Genomic DNA, 24,685 nt, shown 5'->3' on the forward strand with positions numbered 1-24,685 from the left:
GCGTCGGCCAAGTGGTTACGGCGTCTGACATTCTGCTACCACTAGCTCTTCCCCACTGGGTCGCAGGTTCGAGAACTACATGGGACAGTCGCCTGGTACTGTCCGTATGTGAGTAGTTTTTCTCCCGGAACCACAACACAAAACCCACAAAAACCTGGCACGTCCTTCAATGACCATAGCTGTTAATAGGACGTAAATCACAAACCGATCAAAAACCTAAATTTTACTTTGGATTTTTTAAGGGTTCGTGATATATTTTTCTTCTTTTTCAATATTTTAGCATTGCTGTTGTTTCTTTTAATGCCCTAACATATATGTACTTTCTTTGCAGGTATGAGTACATGTCCTGAGGTGACTGTGACTGTCCACTGTGGAATGGAGGTATTTGGGATTTCAATAGTCACCAACAAGTCTGCTCTAAAATCAGATTCTGATGAGGTGGTCTGTACGATTGAAGAGGTGCTAGACACTGCAGCTGTACGGAGCAAAGATTTACAGAAGTTGATTACAGCTATGGTAGAGACACTAGATTTACATCCAACACCAAAAAACAAGTCGGGATTAGTCCAATACTAACTGATGAATGTGATACAAACTGCAATGGTTATATGAATGACTTTACTGTACCCTTATACCATCGGGTTTAGATATAAACGGTTTTTATGTTAAGATCTAAATTAGTTAATATTCAGACACACTCTGTCTTAATGTCTAGAGCCAATCAAATAGTTTCTACTAGTAATAGTACACATTGTTTTATACACAGAGGTACATTGATCATTATACATCGTTGTATATCACTTGGATAGAACCACTATGACATTAAAATCGTTGGTAACTAACGGGAAAATAAAGATAAATACGACGTTGCTTAGGTGAAGATTACGTATTAAATACTAGATAGCTAGTTAAAGGTAGACATTCAATGAATTGTCGCCACCTAAGGGGAAACATTTTATACCGTGACGCCAGTTAAAGAGAGCTATTCAGTACATTGTCGCCAGTTAAAGAGAAACATTCCAAAAAGGGTCCAAGTTAAAGAGAAACACTCAATAGTTTGTCGCCAGTTGAAGAAAATTATTCAGTACACTGTCGCCAGTTAAAGAGAAACACTCCAAAAAGGGTCCAAACTAAAGAGAAATACTCAATAGTTTGTCGCCAGTTGAAGAGAAACATATTAAACCTTGTCGCCAATTGAAAAGAACTATTAAATGCATTGTCGCCGATTAAAGAGAAACATTTAATACGTTATCACCAATTAAAGAGAAATATTCAAAACACTGTCGCCAGTTAAAGAGAAACACTAATTACCGGGTTGCCATTTCGGGATAGCTTTTCAATACGTTGTTGCCAGTAAGAGAGAAACATTCAATACGTTGTCGCCAGTTAGAGAGAAACATTCAATACGTTGTCGCCAGTTAGAGAGAAACATTCAATACGTTGTCGCCAGTTATAGAGAAACATTCGAAAGTTGTCGCCAGTTAGAGAGAAAAGAGAAACTTTCAATACATGGTCGCCATTTCGAGAGAAACATTCAATACATGGTCGCTATTTAGAGAGAAACATTCACTACATGGTCGCCATTTAGAGAGAAGCATTCACTACATGGTCGCTATTTAGAGAGAATAATTCACTACATGGTCGCCATTTTGAGAGAAACATTCACTACATGGTCGCGAGTTAGAGAGAAACATTCAATACGTTGTCGCCAGTTAGAGAGAAACATTCAATACGTTGTCGCCAGTTAGAGAGAAACATTCAATACGTTGTCGCCAGTTATAGAGAAACATTCGAAAGTTGTCGCCAGTTAGAGAGAAAAGAGAAACTTTCAATACATGGTCGCCATTTCGAGAGAAACATTCAATACATGGTCGCCATTTAGAGAGAAACATTCAATACATGGTCGCCATTTCGAGAGAAACATTCAATACATGGTCGCCATTTAGAGAGAAACATTCAATACATGGTCGCTATTTAGAGAGAAACATTCACTACATGGTCGCCATTTTGAGAGAAACATTCACTACATGGTCGCTATTTAGAGAGAATCATTCACTACATGGTCGCCATTTTGAGAGAAACATTCAATACATGGTCGCCATTTAGAGAGAAACATTCACTACATGGTCGCTATTTAGAGAGAAACATTCACTACATGGTCGCCATTTAGAGAGAAGCATTCACTACATGGTCGCTATTTAGAGAGAATAATTCACTACATGGTCGCCATTTTGAGAGAAACATTCACTACATGGTCGCGAGTTAGAGAGAAACATTCAATACGTTGTCGCCAGTTAGAGAGAAACATTCAATACGTTGTCGCCAGTTAGAGAGAAACATTCAATACGTTGTCGCCAGTTATAGAGAAACATTCGAAAGTTGTCGCCAGTTAGAGAGAAAAGAGAAACTTTCAATACATGGTCGCCATTTCGAGAGAAACATTCAATACATGGTCGCCATTTAGAGAGAAACATTCAATACATGGTCGCCATTTCGAGAGAAACATTCAATACATGGTCGCTATTTAGAGAGAAACATTCACTACATGGTCGCCATTTTGAGAGAAACATTCACTACATGGTCGCTATTTAGAGAGAAACATTCAAAAGTTGTCGCCAGTTAGAGAGAAAAGAGAAACTTTCAATACATGGTCGCCATTTCGAGAGAAACATTCAATACATGGTCGCCATTTCGAGAGAAACATTCACTACATGGTCGCTATTTAGAGAGAAACATTCACTACATGGTCGCCATTTAGAGAGAAGCATTCACTACATGGTCGCTATTTAGAGAGAATAATTCACTACATGGTCGCCATTTTGAGAGAAACATTCACTACATGGTCGCGAGTTAGAGAGAAACATTCACTTCAGGGTCGCCAGTTAGAGAGAAACATTCAATACATGGTCGCCATTTAGAGAGAAACAGTTAATACATGGTCGCCAGTTAAACTCAAACATCTAATACTGAAACCTCCAATACAGGGTTGTCAGTTAAAGAGAACTTTTTATACATTGTTGCCAGTTGAAATGTGTAAGAATTTGCAAGATTTTGAGGAACAGAAATACAGAAATACACGTTTATTTTCGTTAAATTGTTAAACTGTAAATTAGTTTGATTTATGTACAATTACGCTGTTGACTTGATATCGACATGTTTGTGATAATTGCAAGACAGGATACTTGTGATGTATATCATGATTTAATGTATTAACGGTTTGTTCTGATTAAGCAGGATTATGTCGGGTAGCACATGTTGTGTATAAAACGCTTATCCTTCCTAATTACTTCATGTCGCTTCAGTCTTTCACTATGTCTGTGCTTTTATTTTGATGTATCCGTAAATCTAGTTTTTGGTTTTTCGTCCATCGATTGTATGTCCCACTTTTCTCATTACGTGTCTTCATGTAACACTTATTGCGTTCTCACTGATATTTGGCAATAATTCACGTTTGAAAAAAAACATAATAGAGTGTTGTGTTATTGTTTAAGCATCAGAGGAGTTCATAGTCCCACAAATGCCACAAAAGAAAGCGAATTGTCAGGTTTATATCTTTTAAAAAATCAGTTTTGCACTTCAGCTAGGTCTGCACTTAGTAGCTAGCACTTAATGCTTTTCCATATCACACTAATAATACAGATTATTAGCGTATCAAAAATATATGACGTTCACCGCTGTATCATATTGATCGACTGTTTTATCATATTGTTTATCATACAAACGTTTAATACCTCACAGGCAAAGCCTTATGGTAATGCTAAAAATATACCTTATATAAGTGATAACCATCCTTTAGTACGATGCCCAATTATTTTATATATATTTTTGAAACATTTGCAGGTAACAAGAAAAGTTCTATTTTGAACATATACCATTTTTCTCCAATCAAAACTTTCACGACTTTACCTTGAAAGAAAAACAAAATTAAACAAATTAAACGAATATAAATACTTTAATTTATCTTATTCCTAAATACTTAAAACTGAAAACATAAAGCATGCAAAATTGGAATTTAAATTTAAAACTTTCCTCGTGAATCAAATGATACAAGAATATTCTTTTATATTTTTGTCTTGTTTTATGGAAAGTTTAACGTGAACTGTGTATGTACAGGGGAAACTCTTTCAGCCATGCTGTGTTAAGAACAATTTGTTTTCACTTCGTGCCACTGATGTGTACCCCCAATTTGAATTAAATTTAAAATAAAAAATATCATCATGAATCGCATATTACAAAAATATTAAAATATGTAAGTGCAGGGGAAACAACCCTTGCGACCATGCTGTGATTGGAACATTTTGTTTTCTCATCTTTCCATATTTACTTAACTAGTAACACCAAAGATTTAGAATACGAAGCATGAACGGTAAAGTTTCCATTATTGTCCATGGGAATGTAATTTAGAATACGGAATGACATGGGAAACTGTAAAGGTATTAAATTGATTTCATTTAATAGATGTTCTTTTCAGGTTTATAATGAGATTTGGTCCAGAAAAGCGTTGATTCACACACCTTCTATATCAGTTTATTTAACGTTACAAATTCAAGATAATTCAAAATAAAATGGAGGAGCACACATCCGTGTCTACAAGCATTCGAGGAGACGTCCAAATAAAAAGCAAGACAGCAAGCCTCTGAAGAAACACCAAAACAAAACGAAGGCCTCATTCCTTCAGCAAAATAATCAGAACTAAATTTAGGTGCTTCGGAAGGATAAGCGTTTCATACTTTATCACGTTTGACTCCCTTCACGATGTAAATCATGTATGTCTGTTACGTGTACTCGTCATACATGACACTGTGTCACGTAACGATGATGACGCGAGTGTACAGTGTGGTTTTAATATTTCCACAATTAATATATATGAATCAGTATAGGACCTCATTTATATTGTAAAATGTTAACGGATATCTTAAGCATGTGTGATGAGGACCAATCGCTGCGCCCAAAGGAGGACAATGTTCGTGTTAAGCCAGTAACAACGAAAGGTTAATCAATAAAGCTGAGATTGCGTTCTCGAAATTTAATGTTACTCGTGTGTGAATTACAAAACGTAAACGTAAAATAGTATGCCCCTCTCCAATGCATTTCATGACCGTAAATAACTAAATATGCATTACATCACTTCAGTGTTTTTACACAAGATTATTGAAAAGGTAAAGTAAAAAGATAGACAGAAGCACGTTGTACTTACTAAAACGTTATGTGATGAAACGTGCATAATGCTGCAAGAGTTCATACCATTCAAATATCTATGCAATAGGCATTCTTCAAAGCACCTACAACGCCACGACTATTTAAGTAACTGTTGAGAGGTAACCCTGTTTTATAAACATCACCTTAACCGACTAGTTGATTTCCAAATAAAAACAGTTTGTATAAATTAATGTATAAAGTTATGAGGAATATATTACTTCCTTCAACTTTTTAATTTTTGCAACCTTAATATATTATGTTTAATACCTTAAACATATTTTCTTTTTAGATTATAATACTGCATGCAATCATTATCCGGATTAGGACACCTTTATAATGTTATCAACGGTAGTGTGTAACATAAGACCAGGGTATTAGTGGTACTACCTGTGTGTTACATAGCAAAGAAATGTTAAATAAGACTACTAAATATTTATAAAGATGTACGTGAACAAACGTATCAAATGTGTGCCATTTAATTGAGTATTTGCACACTCATGTTGATGAATGTGGCAATTAAATATCTGCATGTTAGAGCACGTGAAAATTGAGTTAAAATTCTCCGGCAACCTTGTACGGGTGCTTTAACAAAGACGAGTTAAATTTGACTGTTGGAATGATTTTATTCAATACACACCGAAGTGTAACATTTTGCTGAGTAATCCAAGACTGTATACAGTGTGCTGACAAAACGTAGTAATAATTATACACTTAACAATAATAATACTGATCACGGGCAAATCAAAGTCATTCACACGCAAACACAACATGAACACACGCTGAAGACAGCCCGTCACAGTAACTGTGGTATTATTAACATGTTAACAACTCCATTTCCGATCATTCGACATCAGCCGGTAAAGTTTACTGTATGATATACATGTAATATCACAGTTAAATCGCACCATAGAAAATTCTATCAAATATAATTTCGTTGTCAAAATATTAATTTATACCCAAATAAAGAGCATGTTATCTATTTTTTGATCGATTCTCCGACCGCAAACAATTATTCAGAGGAAACAAAATACATTGATGGGGTGCTTTGTTCTAAATTTGTACGTGTGTCTAATTATATGAAAGACAACCATTTATCATTCTCAAAAATCACAGCCTTATTTCTATCTAACGTCAATGATATCACCACATGTCTGTGTCTCAAAAGAGACTCAATGTATAGACTTAAATAATACTCTAACTAAAACAAGCAAAAAGAAAACAAAAAAATAAAAGTGAGTAATACAAACAGGTCAAAGTTAAAAAGGAATTTCTGAATATAACGCTAATAATGCAAGGTTCCTTTACACCAGATATAACCAAAGAATGTAGCCTATCCTAGCTTACTGCATGTCGATTGATTGAGCAAAACAAAAGAAAAATAATACAATAAATTAAAATACAGAAATTCTAAGATATCTATGTTAACAACAGATAATCTCAAAATAATCTTAATATAGAAATGTTTACAAACACGATGACCAGACCTGAGTGTCACAGGTAATCATGGTAATTAAGTCTATGTACAAAGCACCAAAATGAACAAAACAATGTTACTGTGCCTTTCAAAACATTTAAGATCCTCGAATACAGTTTTAAGCTCGAGTAAATGTGAAAATCGTCACAAAGGCTTCTGTGTAAACTAACTACGAGAAAACAAAAACGTGCACAGTAAAGCTCAATACTAGAAATCATGGACAATGTGTGATAAAATTACTTTTACCTGGTAAATACATTTCGTGTTCCAATAAATAGGGACCTGAAATGTAACATCTGTATACCAATATATCGCACTCTGTTGAAATTGGCCACTACACATGCTATTACGGTTGCCAATGTTTTGTGCCCGATGGCCAATAATAAGAAACTAAATCAGGAATTAATTTGACAAACTGTAATAAAGCCCAATATCTCTATACAAGTGGGTAATACTGTAAGTACTGATAGGCTACCCAAGGTAACTCTATTGACAAGGAGATGGTAGACCTAACAATATCATAAGCGGTTGTGGTACCAGATACAGGTCCACAGTATAACGGCAGTGCTCACAAATTCATCAAATCTATCTGTATGTTATTCGTGTTAGTAGTGTTGTTAGGACGATTACAGTCTGTGCTGAACTGTCAGTGTAGGAATTGTTTTGACATAAATATGGTAAAAGGTATCAGTGTTTAGTTTTAATGTAGTTAATGTTAATTTACAAGATTTTTAACGATGGCAAGATTGCTACTAGTACTGTATGGTGCTTGTATTTCACGGAAGATCTACTCTCGTTATAGTCGTGATCTGAAAAAAACTCGAATTTAAACCCAAAGATTTCGTTACCATTGGGCAGCGAGAGTTTAAATTAATGACTTTCTATGATATTGCCCCGTTATTCAAACGAATCGCTTTCATGAAAAATCCCGAAAGTTTCACACCGCGAAATATAGCGCTAAACAGGATAACGTTAACAGCATTCTATCCAATAACAATTCGCTATGCTCAGCTGTAATTAAGTTTAGACACTTTGATTAATCTTTACTTATTAGTGCTTTATTTCATACTAACGAGCACATGTGAATTATATGATATTTAATGTAGTATATTTGGAATTACCCTTGAAAACTTTACAATGAATTTTCAGTAATATCTTAGTCATAATACTGTGAGTTGTGTTACTGTTACTGATACAGACTATCATATGAATTCAATTAATTCTGTTATTTACATTATTCATGAAATAATTAAAAAAAAAAAAAAAACAGTTTCTTGTGACAATGTTCTTTGTATCTTGCAGAGTATAGGATTACCTATCAGTTATAAACGATGTATACTATATTTAACTCTCGCACATTTCTTTAGACTATGTTCCGAATATACAGGTTTGGGGGTATATAAAGAAAAATACCCCCCTCCGAAATCAGTCTCTAGATCGGCTACCATTACGGAGCTGATTGACGAGAAATACCGTATACCTCCATGATGTTCTCGCTAATATTATTCCACTGTTTCGTCCTACACCTGAAGTTGTCTCCCACACTAGTTGATGGCCTCCGTTGGCCAGTTGAGTTGCCTGATAAGTCCCCCTTTCGGCTTGGCGTACTTGCCATATTTCTCCAGTTTGTTTGTGGGATTTGTAGACCTCCAGCCAATGTCACGCGCGGTAGTTTTGGGGAAAGGTTTAGGGGACGGTTCCACTTTTATGTACTCCTCAATAGGGGTCACTGGTTTCATCTGGAATAGTGGTTGGGTCTTCTTGTCTTTGTCCCATTCAGGGAAATCGTCTTTCACCAACTGCGATTGGAAAAGGATACAAATAAGGATGGATGCAAGTCTGTGTCTGCCCTTGTGTCACACAGAGACAATAATTCAAAGGAGACAATGTTTAAAGCAAAACAGATGATTGGTATTCTAACAAAACTGTACGGCTTCAATATAACGCTTACGTTATCCGAACTTAGCAAGGAAAGGGGTTTCCATGTCGTTCACGTGCAGCGATATAAGATCACCTTAAATATTCTGTGAAAGAATAAAATGCACAGGTGACTGGTAGAATTGTCTTCCAGACAACTAGGAGCAATCCTCATCCTTACCGTCCAAAGTCATAAATAAATCCAATTAGAACAAATTTACCAAAAAAAAATGGTTTTCATTAGAACAAATACACTAGTTTGCTCAAATCGTAATATGAATATGTAGTATTTAAAGTTTGACAAAGTTATCACTGTCTCTTTTGTAATATGATCTAAACATGATGACGTGCCTTTAGTTACAATAATTTCCAAATTATAATATGTTAACTCCCCGCATACCAGAATGTCATAAGTACTGTTCTTCAAACCGTTATGCACACATTTCCATTGTCTACTATATCGATAATCTAGTTCTCTTTCCATCACAACATTGTGCAGTCTCAAAACATCACCTACCACCGATAAAGCTACAGAAGTGCCAAAACGATGTATTTCCCTCTAAAGCATCGTTTGTCACACATTATGTGTGACGTATTAAAACACGCATCGTATCCCGTCCCACGTAACACACCAACCGTTGTTGTCAAACCTAAGTAGATTCAAAACTCACCGAACCATATCAAGAAATGTTAATTTTCTGTTAAATAAAGATAAACACAAAACTGCCAGGTATTTAAATTCTTATGTAAGTTTGTAAAGGTTGGTGAGTTTTGAACCTAGTAATTTAAACTATAAATAAGTTTCTTAATTAAACTTTTGATATAAAATGAGTATATGAGATGACAAAAGCATGACATGAGGTAGGTAAGAAACACATTCTGTTATCTCCCACGGTAAGGTAGTCAATAGTGGCTTCACCTGGCCTTTATTCATGAAACCATTCTCTTTCTCAAACACAAATTATCTGCTCAAACATACTTGCTGATTTTTAGTAACGGGGTCAAATGGTAAATAAATAAAACGGGAATTTTACTCAGCTGTAGGTTTAGGATTAATATCTACAACATAACTGATATGAAGTTTGATAAGGGACCCTCTGACTGGAATAAGGAGTTGAGTCTGAGTAGAGAATCTGTGTGTGGGCGTGAGTATAGGCGGGATCTGGTTAGGAGAGAATTACAACAACCAACAGACGAAGTTATAACGTATACAATGCTATTAAAGACAGTTTGGGTCTGATTCACATGTTTCATAGTTTGGCTCTGATTCACATGTTTCACAGTTTGGCTCTGATTCACATGTTTCAATGAATCGCGTGTGTTGATATTTGAGACTTCTGACTAAAATAATTTTGATATTATTTACAGATATATCATTCATTATCGTGATATAAGGCTAAGTTTGTTTATACCAGTACTAATGAAGAAACAGTTTAAAGTCACATGGTTGTGATAAAGGTTTAAACACACTATACACACTATAGACACTATCTTGACATTCCGTAGGTGTTTTTGTAAATGCCAAATTTACTACTGATTTACTAGTAATTATGCAAAGTTTTCCCCTGTTATATCCGATCGAAATATATAATGGCGTTTGTTTGTTAACAGTTAGTATCATATTGTTGCTCGTGATTTCTTACGAACCAACAACACTACAAACACTGCTATTCATAATAATACAATAAGATACGTTACAAATGTGTAATTACATACAATCATATTCAAAATGAACATCATAGTGGGACACTAAATATACAATGGACTTTGATTCCACAGAATGTGTTTCTTTACAAACAATTGTTAGTATAATGATTAATGTTTAGCTATTAGTATTGGTTATTCCCTACCAGAGACAATATTTCATTTTACGGAAGTTAATTAGCCTTTTATAATGTACTGTAAAGCTCCTTAGAGTTATTTCTTAAATAATATAGGACGTTATATAAATGGTGTATATCATTATTGTCTGTACTGTCCTGTCATACCTTAATACATATTAATTGAAGTATTGATTTTCAAAACTTTCAATGTCTTTGGTAATACTCATATACGGTGGCGGTTATCCCTATATAACTGACCTTGTTAAAGTTTACCATATTTTACTTGAAGGACAATTCTCTCTGTTGGGTGTTGGCCTAACCATGGGTATCGCACCTAGAGAAACGACCTACTCAAGGCATCTCAGAGTGTAACGTGAAGAGATATCCGAACCGATTTATGAGACACTTTACTTTAACAAATTTCATTGATAACATAAGTCTTTGAACAAATTTCACATAATATATGTCACTGACGACGCTCCGATAGTCTTCAAATAATTTTCATTGATAACATAAGTCTTTGACCACGTTCGAACACATTTCACATAATATATGTCACTGACGACGCTCCGATAGTCTTCAAATAATTTGTCAATATCCTCAATGCCGAAACAAGCATCTCCCGGATCCTTATATGAATATAATTATATATGTTGGCAATAGAAAAATGCAAACAGTAATTTGTACAGATTTTATCAGAGACTATGACGCTTTACAGATAACATATTTACTCTGCATATTTTGTTTGCATCAATAGAGAATGATTATCTAACGAAAATATGCTATTTTACACTGAAGTTAAAATTAAACCTGATATGTATTGGTGTTCGGTTAAGATGAATGCAACGACAAAAGAGGAGGATGAAATCTTTTTATAAAGAGGAAATCGAACCTTAAGGATAAGAACAAAAGACGATGAGATGGGATTCGTTCCAAGCAATGATGGCAATGATACACTATGACAGGCATTGACGTAATGGAGTTACGATGATACATGTATTTACCAAGTAATTTTATATGCAGTACACTAGTGTCCAGTGTATGTATACCACTTAACACAAACATTGCTAGTATCATACTCTGCATCCCGCCACCTTATTTTAAAGTAACCTTCATAAATAGAAGTAGGATAAGCGTATATACGTTAACATACTTAACAATTCGTGGGTATCGTGTTGGTCACCAATTCTCACAACCCGTACAAATACATATAAGAATCTGTTTCCATCGCTTTGTAGTTTTAATTTATTTTGGAACATCAAACTTTGTTTTAATTCAAAACGAATGAGATATGTTTTCCAAATCTCGATTCCTTTTCAGACAGAGTATTTTGGTTTTGATGTTAAGAAAGAAAATGTCTCCTGTTTGATATACCTTTGCAGTTGTTACCTGTTTATTACAATTATATGTAAAAAAACATAATTATCTAATCAGTGTACACTCACTCATTCATTCTGAGCTCATTTCGTGTACCGACATATTGTCTATTGTCAGATTTCTGACTAGTACAGTTCTGGAGAATTATATTCTACGTTGGTATGGTGTCCACATTGTGAATGAAAAAATGCATATTGAAGACAATATTTCAGAGTCGAAAACGGTGGAAAAATTGACAATATGCCTAATGTAGACGAATTAAGCTGAGAATGAGGTATTATCACAGGTTCGACCAGACAATAGACATGTATACACAGGCCAGCCCCATACTTGCCTGCCAGTAAATGTCTCCTTCCTGCTGTGGTAGGTAGCAAAAATCATTATACACAAATCCTCAACTATTACACATTCAGATATCGATAAATATTTAAAATAATCGATTTCTGTCAGATTGTTTCTGTTTCGTTTTATCTTGTCTGCTTTGTTTTTTATTATCGATCAGACACGTAGGAAGTATCCTATAGTAAATAAAGATAGCGTAGGCTTATGATTATGTGCAGACAATAAAAAAAGATATGTGAATATTTTAGTAGGATTACTGAGATCCACACATCACTCACGTCCTCGTATTTCGTGGTAAGGAAACCCCAGCTCCCCGGCCACGTCTTAGTCGCAGTCTGCTCGTGGTGCACGTGGTCCTTCCTGTAAACATATCGATGTAAATCTAAGATGAAAAATGATGGCAAACAAAGTAATAAAGAAAAATTCGCATAGGTGTTATGGTAGTGCATGTTTTACGAACGGTTAAACCGCAAACACAAACTTACAACATCTGTTTATAGGTTGGAGTGGTATCGTTCATACTTACTAGTAACAGAAAGCAAATTATGATTTAAGTCAACTCTGCTCTCATAGAAGAAAACGATAGCAAGAAAAACAGCTCTTTTCCATTACAGTAAGATGGGAGTATCCCTATTAAACTTGAAATTGTATAAGACAACACACATACACTCAATGGTAGAATTGCATTTTCATTGAACATTGGCACAAGAGACAACCTCCGTAGAAGTGTACTGCATAACGCTATTCAAATTATGTCCCCTGTAGATGTAGATGATATTTCTGTCTCCTCTGCTGAGGGGACACTAAAGGGATCAAAGCCGCTGAATTGAGACCTAGTATCTTTCTGTTTGCCCGCTGGCATCTTAATATCTTGCCATGGCTTCATACCCTTAACCAAACCAACAATGTCACAGTGCAGCACAAAAATTATTTCCTTAAACCTTTTAGCTTGCATCAGATGTATCCGGCACATCCCGCTGTTCGAGGACAGATGTTCATTACAGTTTAAATAAATATATTTGAATACAATCTGATTTTTGTGTGTGCGAACAACAGTGAAGTACCATCAGCATCAGGAAATATTTCATCTAAAACCGGAGAGATGGGAAAATATATCAGTATGTCAGGAAAGGAGAGGCAATGCGAAGTATATTTGGATAAGACAGGAGAGAATTATCATCAATAAGATTTATCAGTCTGGAAATATGTGATATCAAAGTTTTACTTTCTACACAAACAATGTACGTATTAAACGTGTCGTAACGATTCAAGGCCGTCTGGTTATGACAAAGGAACCAGTCGATCCTGAAAGGTTGCGAGACACGTTTAATACGTACATTGTTTGTTTAGAAAGTAAAATTTCAGGAGATAATTCATTGTGAAGTTCGTGGAAATTCAACAGAAACTAAGGTGGACAAAACAAAAGACAGCAGGAAAAATCGGTCTTATATACCAAACAGCTATCGGTCATAAAAGATTACAAACGACTTAAACAGGCTTGTGAGGTGTGAACCAGCAGGTAATGGACGAACAGTAAGTAGTAGATCCGAAAGATCTATTGGCTTTATCTGGTTTAAAGGCAGATAAACAACACAGTTAAACTAAAACGTTGCCGACGATTCTTGATAGATAGGGTTCGAACGACTAGACCTACGTCATGAATTACCAGTACCTCTTTGGAGTAAGAACAAGGCAGCATTACGGATGTATGGTATTTCAATCAGATAACACTATTAACGAAAGTTCGTTATGTTGCGAAAACAGTTAAATCGATCTAAAATACCCTGGTCGTTTTGATGAGAGCGTGTCAGTACTATCCAAAGTTCTATAGCAATATGTATTTTATTAGCAATACAATGCATGCAATAAGACCTGGGCTCCTTGGTGACACGTGTAAGAAATTAAAATAGGTTTTTATGGTGGCATATAACTTGTTTAAAAAATCATAATAAAATTACTGATACAAATTATTCCCGACATCCCCGAAATCCCCACAAGTACTGTAAATCACTCCTACGTAGGTACCCTTCAGCCCGGCGTGTGCTTGTTTGATTTCCCTATTGAATATACCTGACCCACTGTAGGTAAACCTTACCCCACGTACCATTATAACCTTCTAATACATTTCTAGGGTACTATATACCTGTCCCATTGTAGGTAAACCGTACCCCACGAACCACTATAATCTCCTAATACACCCCTAGGGTACGTTATACCTGATCCACGGTAGGTAAGCCGTACCCCAGGTACCACTATAATCTCCTAATACACCCCTAGGGTACGTTATACCTGATCCACGGTAGGTAAGCCGTACCCCAGGTACCACTATAATCTCCTAATACACCCCTAGGGTACGTTATACCTGATCCACGGTAGGTAAGCCGTACCCCAGGTACCACTATAATCTCCTAATACATCACTAGGGTACTATATACATGACCCACTTTAGGTAAACCTTACCCCACGTACCACTATAATCTCCTGATACATCCCTAGGGTACGTTATACCTGATCCACTGTAGGTCAACCGTACCCCACGTAGCACTATAACCTCCTAATACATCGCTAGGGTACTATATACCTGACCAACTGTAGGTAAACCGTACCCCACGAACCACTATAATCTCCTAATACACCCCTAGGGTACGTTATACCTGATCCACGGTAGGTAAGCCGTACCCCAGGTACCACTATAATCTCCTAATACACCCCTAGGGTACGTTATACCTGATCCACGGTAGGTAAGCCGTACCCCAGGTACCACTATAATCTCCTAATACACCCCTAGGGTACGTTATACCTGATCCACTGTAGGTCAACCGTACCCCACGTAGCACTATAACCTCCTAATACACCCCTAGGGTACGTTATACCTGATCCACTGTAGGTAAACCCTACCCCAGGTACCACTATAATCTCCTAATACATCACTAGGGTACTATATACATGACCCACTATAGGTAAACCTTACCCCACGTACCATTATATCCTTCTAATACATCCCTAGGGTAAGGTATACCTGATCCACTGTAGGTAAACCCTACCCCAGGTACCACTATAATCTCCTAATACATCCCTAGGGAACGTTATACCTGATCCACTGTAGGTCAACCGTACCCCACGTAGCACTATAACCTCCTAATACACCCCTAGGGTACGTTATACCTGATCCACGGTAGGTAAGCCGTACCCCAGGTACCACTATAATCTCCTAATACATCCCTAGTGTACGTTATACCTGATCCACTGTAGGTAAACCGGACCCCACGTACCACTATAATCTCCTAATACATCCCTAGTGTACGTTATACCTGATCCACGGTAGGTAAGCCGTACCCCAGGTACCACTATAATCTCCTAATACATCCCTAGGGTACTATATACCTGACCCACTGTAGGTAAACCATGCCCCCCGTACCACTATAACCACCTAATACAGCCAATCCATTTACAACACATTACGTGCTCGTCACGTTTGTTTACTATGATATTAAAGTATTTACACTAAGGATCGACCCCATGGAGATTAGGTTTGAAATTAATACAAATCATGATGCTCGATAATAACAACAGGCGCTTAATAAATTGATTGATACAGTAATACGGGGCTGTTTTATAAAAATGGTTTAAATATATGACACACGTTTTATGTATCCTTTCAGTTAAAACAGCACATGCCCTATATTTAAGTAGGTGTACTCGACTTTAAAAAGTAAACGAACTAGTATTCATATTTTTCACAATGTTGACTCCACACCTTATGACTTCCTCGTCATATTTTGAGAGCGTGTTCCAATTACACTTTGCTTAGTTGGTCGATACCTTGCGATGTGTTACACCTTGGTTTGGTGGTCGCTGGTGTGTATTATACAATTATTGTCCTTGTTGTTGGAAAGCACGATTCTTTGTTTCCCCGAGATAAATCGTGTTTCACAATGATTAATCGAAAGGAAACAAAGAATCATGTTTCCCTAACAAAAGGACAGTGCAATATTTTGTTATAAGCGAAATAAAACAATATCACAACTGTAACGATGGTAATTGTTGTCGTCTGTTTCAGTCGCTATGACCTCAGGTGGTGTGGCTTTTGCAAATGTGTTTAGGGGCTCCCGAATAAGTAAAATATGAACGGGGAAACTCGAGCGCGTGAGGCCAACACGATGTTTAATCAGTTATCCCGACAGTGGTGTTTATTGACATTTTATTGGCAGTACAGATCGCAGGTGTATCAGAGTAATAATAACTTACCCTATGTACACTGGTCATCATAGCACTACTTATAAACACAAAACCACACTATCCGTGTGTGTCTACTGTCTGGATTAAGTCAACACTGGACATCACGGCCGAGAGATAAGGCACCAACCTCGGGGCCTGGACGGATTGATCTGCGTGCAGGTCTCATAGTCATAGAAAAGGATTGGCAATCGCAATGAACAAGCTCAGTAGTTAAATAGTTAATTTGTGTTCCAACCCCCCACAAAAAGTACAATTTCATCATCATTGGATTAAATTACAAAGAGGCTTCTCTATACAAAGCTACGAGAGATCTTAATGCTATAAAGGCTACGTAATGTCCGAGAATTAGAATCAACATGTATATACTTTGTACATATAATATACATGTTTTGTCATGAACCTTGTAACCTTCTTATAACGAACAGTGCATTGTTATTCACAATGACCTGGAGTTGTTTGATTGTCTATACGACTATAGCATGTATCACGTACAATGGAGACAAACGACTTAATTAAGAATTCGCGATAAGGCTAGACCGACAACTGCTTTATGGAACCTCTTATGTGATGTCTATTCATGAAGAACATTTCGAAATTTTCGAACTCCTGGTGAAGAGGTTATGTCATTTAGCGCGTTTCGAAAGTTTGCAAGATGTTTTGCATTTAAACAGTGTTTCCGCTAAAAGAGTTTTTCCTCCGACAGTCATATGATGTAAAAGTCTAAATACCTTAATTCAGTGCTCCAATTATCACGACAGTGTACTTTTCCTCTTTGACACAATGATCATTGTTCAGTTAAGTTTAAGGGGTAGAGAGAAGGCAAGGTTGTGTCTAGAGGGGTAGAGAGAAGGCAAGGTTGTGTCTAGAGGGGTAGAGAGAAGGCAAGGTTGTGTCTAGAGGGGTAGAGAGAAGGCAAGGTTGTGTATAGATGGGGTTATTTTTATCTTTTCAATTATTTTGGAATTGATCATGACACCAGGGCCCTAATTCATGAAAGCGATCTCATGCTAAAGCATGGATTTTATGCTCAAACCTAATTTCTTGTTTTAGTTATAAATTAATAAACAACTCTTATTTTGACAATGATTTAGAAAAAAATTGAAAAGACTCAAAGCCAAATACTGTTTTAAGACTCAAAGCCAAATACTGTTTTCAATTTTCACATTTGACTTTTTGATCGTTTGAGATTATTTAAGCGAGTTACAAGAAAGTAGGTTTGAGCACAGAATCCATGCTTGAGCATGGGAACAGTTTCACGAATACGGGCCCTGGAAACAGCCTTGAATTCCTATTTTTTCACTTGGACAAAACTGAGGGTAGATGAAAACCTTTAGGATACATCTTGTAGCCTTGTTGATGTCCGGTTTGTTATAGGTGGACGAATCAATTCAAGTACCAATGGGTAAACGCTGAATATCGTTATTGTAATAACTTTAACCGAGTGACCATCTTTTAGCGTTTAATAAGCCGCAAAGGCTAAGTCAATGTAAAGGGGTTTATATGTGTGGATATGCAGGACATGTCTACTTTACAATGCGGGAAATAGGGGTTAATTTAGCCTCGAAGTGTACAATGAATAAGCATGTCAATAAATGCATGCTAAATTATAGTTACTAGAAACTGCAAAACATATGATAGTTGCTTAACTGAAATAATTTACTTCATGGCGGATCACGAACAATTGCAAACATGATTCGGGTACATTAGTTTATGGAAAGTTATAATCACTTCTATTACACTGGCAAAATTATCATGCGTTTTTCCAATTTAATAATAGTAAAATACTTCCGAACGGTATAGGCGGGAACCCTTTTCAATGAGAAACTACGTATACGCCATGGCTAGTTGGTATACTTAATTATATATTGGTTGGTTGTCGTATAATGTATTGTAGTACAATACCTATGTCTGTTCATAGTTAATACCGTGATTGTGTATATATACCAGTAGAAGTATGAGGTTAGGCAGACTGTGAAATTAATTTAAATTCAGTAACGGCACGTATTGAGAAACCCACAATGAAATACCTATAGAACTATGGCCGCTAGTATACGCCTTATTGCATCTCCTTAATTATCGTCAACCAATGTTAATTTAATTTGACAGCTTTTTTAAGGAACATTCATATGTAAGAATTATAATTCTCGAGACACTTATTCTACCTCCTAATCTTACAACGTGATGCGTACGTGTATAAATCTTTGGAAGTCAATTTTAAATAACCCAGTATAAGCCGATTTAAGAATATTCCCCGTTCAATATATTATTTCTTTCTTTTAAGGTTATGTCTCTGTCCGGGTGGGACCCTAGTTTTATGGTTTATTAAGTGTGACATATTGATAACGTAATCCTCAGCTTATTCAGCGATGTGTTTGTATTGTGCACTTGATGTGGAATCACTATGGTGTAAGATAGGTGTAGACAGTGCGACATCTTGGAATGTATTTACACTCCTAGTAAAATGTACGACAAAAATTCTCATTCGAGTTGTCAATATTGAACTCAAGATAGCCTGTCAAGTCATATAGCCGACGTTTAATTGTAAAAAAAAGTGTGCCTACTCATAGTCAATGTATGTTTAAAAGAAATCTGTTAATTACGATGTAGCATTGACTGACACATTTAAAGGTAAACTGTAACGTATTTGATCCCTTGTGAGTTAACGTTAGATACGTTTGCTATCTTCGTTATTTAAATAATGTACATTATGCATGTTCACGGAACCTGTAAATGGTAACGATAAGATTAAACGCTTAGTCTTATATTAGCAAATGTGGTTTGAGTTGAGATAGGTAGATTAGTGTGTATAGGTAAACACACCTATAAGTAGAGGTGTGTATATAAGTACACCAATACTGTGTATATGCCTTGTCACCGTATGCAAGAACACGATAATTATATGTATTTCTTCTCACTATCAATGTCCGAGTACATACCAGATCTGGTCCTGGGCCACGAAGTTACATCCAGCCGCTGCTTTCCCAATCTTGTCAGCCATATTGGTATCTTTGACGTCCACGAACGATCACTGTATCTGCCCGAACTCCCGAGATGTTTTTAGAAATACAAATCTGGTGTGGTTACTTCCGTTCGTACTTAAGATTCACGGTTGGCTGGCTCGTTCCTTGGTTACCGGACGCTATCTTACTAACATGGACTCTGCCGTATTGTGTTTCCAATAAACCATGCATTTATTATAAGGGTATGCCATTCACTCTCTCCCGTTAGCGCTCTTTATTTGCTTAGGCAAATGACACTTTGTATGTAGTGAGTGTTATAAATAAAGGTAATTTACATACTACGAGCGTTCCAATCTAAATCGATTTCCTGAACATATAACTAGATAATACACCTGGAAGTACAGGTAGTGAGCTTGTCTGGCAGGCTGTACATTACCCGTAGCTTACGTATATACTTCACTGACAAACAGTAGCACGTTCAAATAATTAAATAATTAGAAGGAACGACCAACTAACCTTAAATCTATGTCGGATATATGAGAGAGCGAAAAAAGTTAAATAAAAGAATAGCGTCTAGGTTCTTGTGTAACAGCAACTGAAAACCTGTGTAATGATTAGGAAAACAGTAATGGTTGGAGCAAAGGTAAGTTTCTTTTTGAAAAGTATGTAGTTCTGAAGAAAATACTTATAAAATTAATTCCATGTTTTTTCCCATACTCATTTTTATTTTTAATTAATTTTATATATTTATTATTATTTTACTAGCTATTTTTACATCGATGTTATACATGAAAGAGTGTTTGTTGTAATGATATATGACGTCATATTTATCACTAATCATGACAGCATGCACGCGCTATGAGAGGACAAAACGTCTGCCATCTGTGTATTGTTTGTTTTTCGAAGCGAGTGAAGATGAATTGCAATCGATGTCATACATGTTAAACACATGAAGTATAGGGAGATAACTCGTGTAGTTATTACAATTTATTCAAGTCAAATATGTTTTACCCTTGCATATCTGGTTTTAAGTATGATAGAAAAGAATATTACGACTTCAAAATGTATGGAAAAACGTTTAAATTATGAGAGAAACTCCAAGGCAATGTCCGGGGAAAGAACACACCTGATGTATCCTAATGCGTGTCATAAAAGGCAACTAAAATGAGGCCCAATGCAGAATCGGTTTTTTTCTAAGGGAACAATGGAGAAACCACAATTGAGCTGCTTCTACCATTACAACATTTGGGATCTTGATATGTTTTCTCTTTACTTCCTGAAAACCTTTTGGTTTCCTTATGCCTTGCTTGGCAATACCCCACGTTTGGCCTTAATGTCAAGCGTTCACCAAAGTTAAACTCGACATAGGCACTGAGGTCATGTTGATGGCATAGCCTCCTATTACACACTAATGGGTGTGGCAAGTTGAAGAATAAAACCTCGAAAACTTTTGCAAATAATTTATATCAATCAAATTTAAGAGTGCGATAGAAAAAAATCCGCTAAAAGCCGCAAATGACCGTAGCTTTCCGACTTAACATCACTGATGTAGCTTAATCATATATTGGTTTCTTTCTGCGCTCCACTCAACAGAACCAAAATAACAACGCATAGATTTTTTAATAATTTATTAAAAACAATATGAAGCAACAACAACAAATACATTAAACTCAATAAAATATAACAATTCTCCACACACACAAAATCAACATACATGTGGCTTCACTACGTACTACATGTCAAGTTACCAGCCATGATGTTCCATCAGTGTAAATAAACTAATATGGTTAAATAAAACAGTAAATATAATAATTTATAAAAAATACGTTTGCGCAACATTAAGGCGCCACTAATCTATATACAAGATGATATTAAATAGCAAATGTTTTGCTAAATTGCATCATACTATTAAACTTAACAATACGAATACTGTCACTTTTACCAAAGAATTAGCTATCTAAGTCCGTGCTTTTACAAATGAGTTTTAAAACACTAGCATATCGATCTCTCAGTACACTTCCTCAACTGTTGGACCTGTACCTGGCCCTCCCCGTGTCTCCTGACCACAGTTCCCGTAGGAGGCCCCACTAGTATTACCCTGTGGGGAACCCCCGTGGAGTTTGGTCATTATAGGTGAACACAGTTTCTGGAATTCCTGTAGTTTATATTCGTATTCCTCCACATCAGCCGTGGTGTTACTGTCCAGCCACTTCAGGTTGTCCTCACATTCCTGACACACAGTTGATTTGTCCTCCGACGAGAGTTTGTCACCAGAATTTTCTATCGCCTGTTTGACACTGAAAATGTAGTTTTCAAGCTGGTTCCTGGCAGAAACTCTTTTTCTCTGTTTCTCATCCTCGTCTTTGTATTTTTCCGCGTCGGACACCATTTTATCAATGTCCTCTTTACTCAGACGTCCCTTATCGTTTGTAATTGTGATTTTGTTGGATTTCCCTGTACTCTTGTCCTCCGCCGAAACGTTGAGAATTCCATTAGCATCAATGTCAAATTGCACTTCGATCTGCGGAACACCCCGAGGTGCAGGAGGGATGCCGTTGAGTTCGAAGCGTCCCAGTTGGTTGTTGTCCTTTGTCATAACTCGTTCTCCCTCGAATACTTGGATACCGACACCAGGCTGGTTATCAGAATACGTAGTAAATGTCTGTGATGTTTTTGTGGGGATTCTAGTATTCCTTTCGATCAGTTTGGTCATCACACCTCCGGCCGTTTCTATTCCGAGAGATAAGGGAGCCACGTCCACGAGAAGAACATCCTTGATGACGTTACTACTGTCCCCTGTAAGCACGGCGGCCTGAACTGCGGCACCGTACGCTACAGCTTCATCAGGGTTGATGGACTTGTTCAGCGGTTTTCCGTTCATGAAATCTTCGAGCATCTTTTGTACCTTTGGTATACGTGTAGATCCGCCAACCAGCACGATTTCGTGGATTTTCGATTTGTCCATCTTTGCATCACGAAGTGCCTTTTCCACGGGCTCTAATGTAGAACGGAATAGGTCGGCACACAAGTCCTCAAATCTGGCTCTCGTGAGCTTACTGTAAAAGTCAATGCCCTCAAACAGGGAATCAATTTCAAGGCTTGCTTCACTGCTGCTCGAAAGGGCTCGTTTTGCACGTTCACATTCGGTGCGAAGTCTTCTCAAAGCCCTGCTGTTCTTACTCAAGTCTTTACCATATTTCCGTTTAAACTCCTGTACAAAATGATTGACTATTCTGTTGTCGAAATCCTCCCCACCTAAGTGTGTGTCACCAGCTGTAGCTCTCACCTCGAATATTGAACCCTCGTCGATAGTCAGAATGGACACATCAAATGTTCCTCCACCAAGATCAAAGATTAGAACGTTTTTCTCTCCTTTCAAGTTCTTTTCCAGTCCATAAGCCAGCGCAGCAGCCGTCGGTTCATTGACGATTCTGAGGACGTTAAGTCCGGCGATCATCCCAGCATCCTTTGTTGCCTGTCTTTGGGAGTCATTGAAATAGGCTGGCACTGTGATCACAGCATCCTTGACCTTTTGACCCAAGAAAGCCTCAGCCGTCTCCTTCATTTTAGTAAGAACCATGGAACTGATCTCCTCTGGTGTGAACTGTTTTGTGGTTCCATTGTAGTCTACCTGAATATTTGGTTTACCCGCGTTGTTGACGACCCTAAATGGCCAATGCTTCACGTCCGACTGGACATGAGGGTCATCGTATTTCCGTCCGATCAACCGTTTTGCATCGAAAATGGTATTCTGTGGGTTCATGGCCACTTGACCCTTGGCAGCGTCCCCGATTAATCTCTCTGAGTCTGTGAAGGCCACATAACTAGGCGTGGTCCTGTTTCCCTGGTCGTTGGCAATAATCTCCACCTTCCCATGTTGGAATACTCCGACACAGGAATACGTCGTACCAAGGTCTATACCAATAGCTGGAGCTTTACGTGAGCTTGACATGTCTTATGATTGTGAAACTGTCAAAGCGAAAGTAGATATAGCACTAGTTCGTTTATACTAGTCCGCCCGCTTTGTGCTGGATATATGTACACAGGTGTATACAGATACGTCCCTTCTGTTACTTCCACGTAGGTGTCTGACAACTTTTCGGATTCTGACCACAACTTGTGTGCGCCATGGTTATATACAACTTTTCGATCATTTCCTGAATTATCTAGAAAATCTAGAACTTTCTGGTGATTGGATCAATCTAGAAACATCCCGAATGAATATAGGTCAGCGGTCATCTGGGGCTCATCAAGGGGACATGCTATGGCAAATTCTGATATTGTGATATAAAGCATTTGACTACAAAAATCTACATTTATGTTTACGCACATGTTTTACCAGGCGCGTTATTGTGAGAAAATATAAGTGCCATAACGGCATTACTGCTGACATGATGAATGTCATAGTTCTGATGAATTAAAAAAAAATAAGGTGTTATTAAAATGTTGTTAATATAATTATAATATTTTCCCTGTTTGTTTTTTTATAGTTATTAAGATGAAAGTTTTGTTGTTCATAAAATAACAATACAAAAATGTTATATTAATATTTGTTTTAGTTTGTACTAATTAATTGTTAAGTTTTATCGTCATCGGTATACAAAATATATTGGGTTTTTTATTATTAAGACAATTATAAAACATCATTCAAACATCATTTTGATTGGGATTTAATATATATTAAAACTCATGTGATAAGTTAACTACAGTAGATAATATAAGTGTCTTCATCAAGCACTCGGGTCCGGTGTTCACGTACATGAAGTTTGATATTATAAAGATGATTTGTATACTGATCTTATTATTGAAACACCAACATTACTGTTTCATTTAACGTAACTTATAAGTCAATAAAATCTAGTAACTAACTTGTAAGCAATCAACTAACTTATAAGTAAGTAAATAAATACTGACTACAGCAAAACTAAAACCATGTATCGTGTAATGTCTTGTCTACAATTTATGTTGTTTTACAGTATTTTCCCGTCATATATTATAGTTTGGAGATTCTTTTGTCATTTCCTGACCGTTGGTTTCTTATCTATACTTTTTTATGTTAATACAGTGTATGATTATACCCTGATAGTACTTATTAGTTCTAATAACACTGTAACAGTAGTATGAATCTTTATCTTTAATTACTACACAGAAAACACTACTATTGTGTAATATAACATATTATCAAGTTAAAAAAGCGTCATTGTAACATTTGTAAGTAAATTGTTAGTTAATGTAGAGTATCAGATGTAGTAGATATAAAACCAGAGGTCAAGACATTACAAATAAATGTTTAAAATATAACAACAGTGCGATACCTAAACCTACGGTATATGTATAAGCAGGGGATTAGATTG

General features: G+C 36.6%; 2 protein-coding genes and 1 pseudogene across 2 annotated transcripts; 1 reads left to right on the top strand and 2 right to left on the bottom strand.

Moving 5' to 3' along the window:
- LOC110450779 overlaps positions 1 to 1,061 on the top strand; it is a 7,718-nt pseudogene extending 6,657 nt beyond the window's left edge.
- Positions 1,062 to 5,802: 4,741 nt separating this feature from the next.
- On the bottom strand, positions 5,803 to 19,586 carry LOC110450807 (uncharacterized protein C20orf85 homolog). Its single transcript, XM_021498521.1, has 3 exons — positions 19,308 to 19,586; positions 12,411 to 12,492; positions 5,803 to 8,472 (listed from the first exon to the last, which is right to left on the bottom strand). The coding sequence occupies exons 1-3, from the start codon at positions 19,367 to 19,369 to the stop codon at positions 8,218 to 8,220; spliced, it is 399 nt and encodes a 132-aa protein (XP_021354196.1). The 5' UTR covers positions 19,370 to 19,586; the 3' UTR covers positions 5,803 to 8,217.
- A 1,397-nt stretch (positions 19,587 to 20,983) lies between these two features.
- On the bottom strand, positions 20,984 to 23,518 carry LOC110450808 (heat shock protein 68-like). The gene has a single exon (XM_021498522.1). It carries the CDS (start codon positions 23,281 to 23,283, stop codon positions 21,340 to 21,342), a length of 1,944 nt encoding a protein of 647 aa, XP_021354197.1. The 5' UTR covers positions 23,284 to 23,518; the 3' UTR covers positions 20,984 to 21,339.
- Positions 23,519 to 24,685: the final 1,167 nt, after the last annotated feature.

The sequence above is a fragment of the Mizuhopecten yessoensis genome, unplaced genomic scaffold (genome assembly GCF_002113885.1).
Source record: "Mizuhopecten yessoensis strain PY_sf001 unplaced genomic scaffold, ASM211388v2 scaffold5519, whole genome shotgun sequence".
NCBI classification, from domain to species: Eukaryota; Metazoa; Mollusca; class Bivalvia; order Pectinida; family Pectinidae; genus Mizuhopecten; species Mizuhopecten yessoensis.

What these genes read in the sequence shown, in the direction of transcription:
- LOC110450808 (XM_021498522.1), bottom strand. Translation starts at nt 23,283, where the DNA reads ATGTCAAGCTCACGTAAAGCTCCAGCTATTGGTATAGACCTTGGTACG.
- LOC110450807 (XM_021498521.1), bottom strand. Translation starts at nt 19,369, where the DNA reads ATGGCTGACAAGATTGGGAAAGCAGCGGCTGGATGTAACTTCGTGGCC. An exon ending in GTGGCCCAGGACCAGATCTG is followed by an intron (nt 12,493 to 19,307) that starts GTATGTACTCGG and finishes ATATGTTTACAG; the next exon opens with GAAGGACCACGTGCACCACG. An exon ending in TTACCACGAAATACGAGGAC is followed by an intron (nt 8,473 to 12,410) that starts GTGAGTGATGTG and finishes TTCCAATCGCAG; the next exon opens with TTGGTGAAAGACGATTTCCC.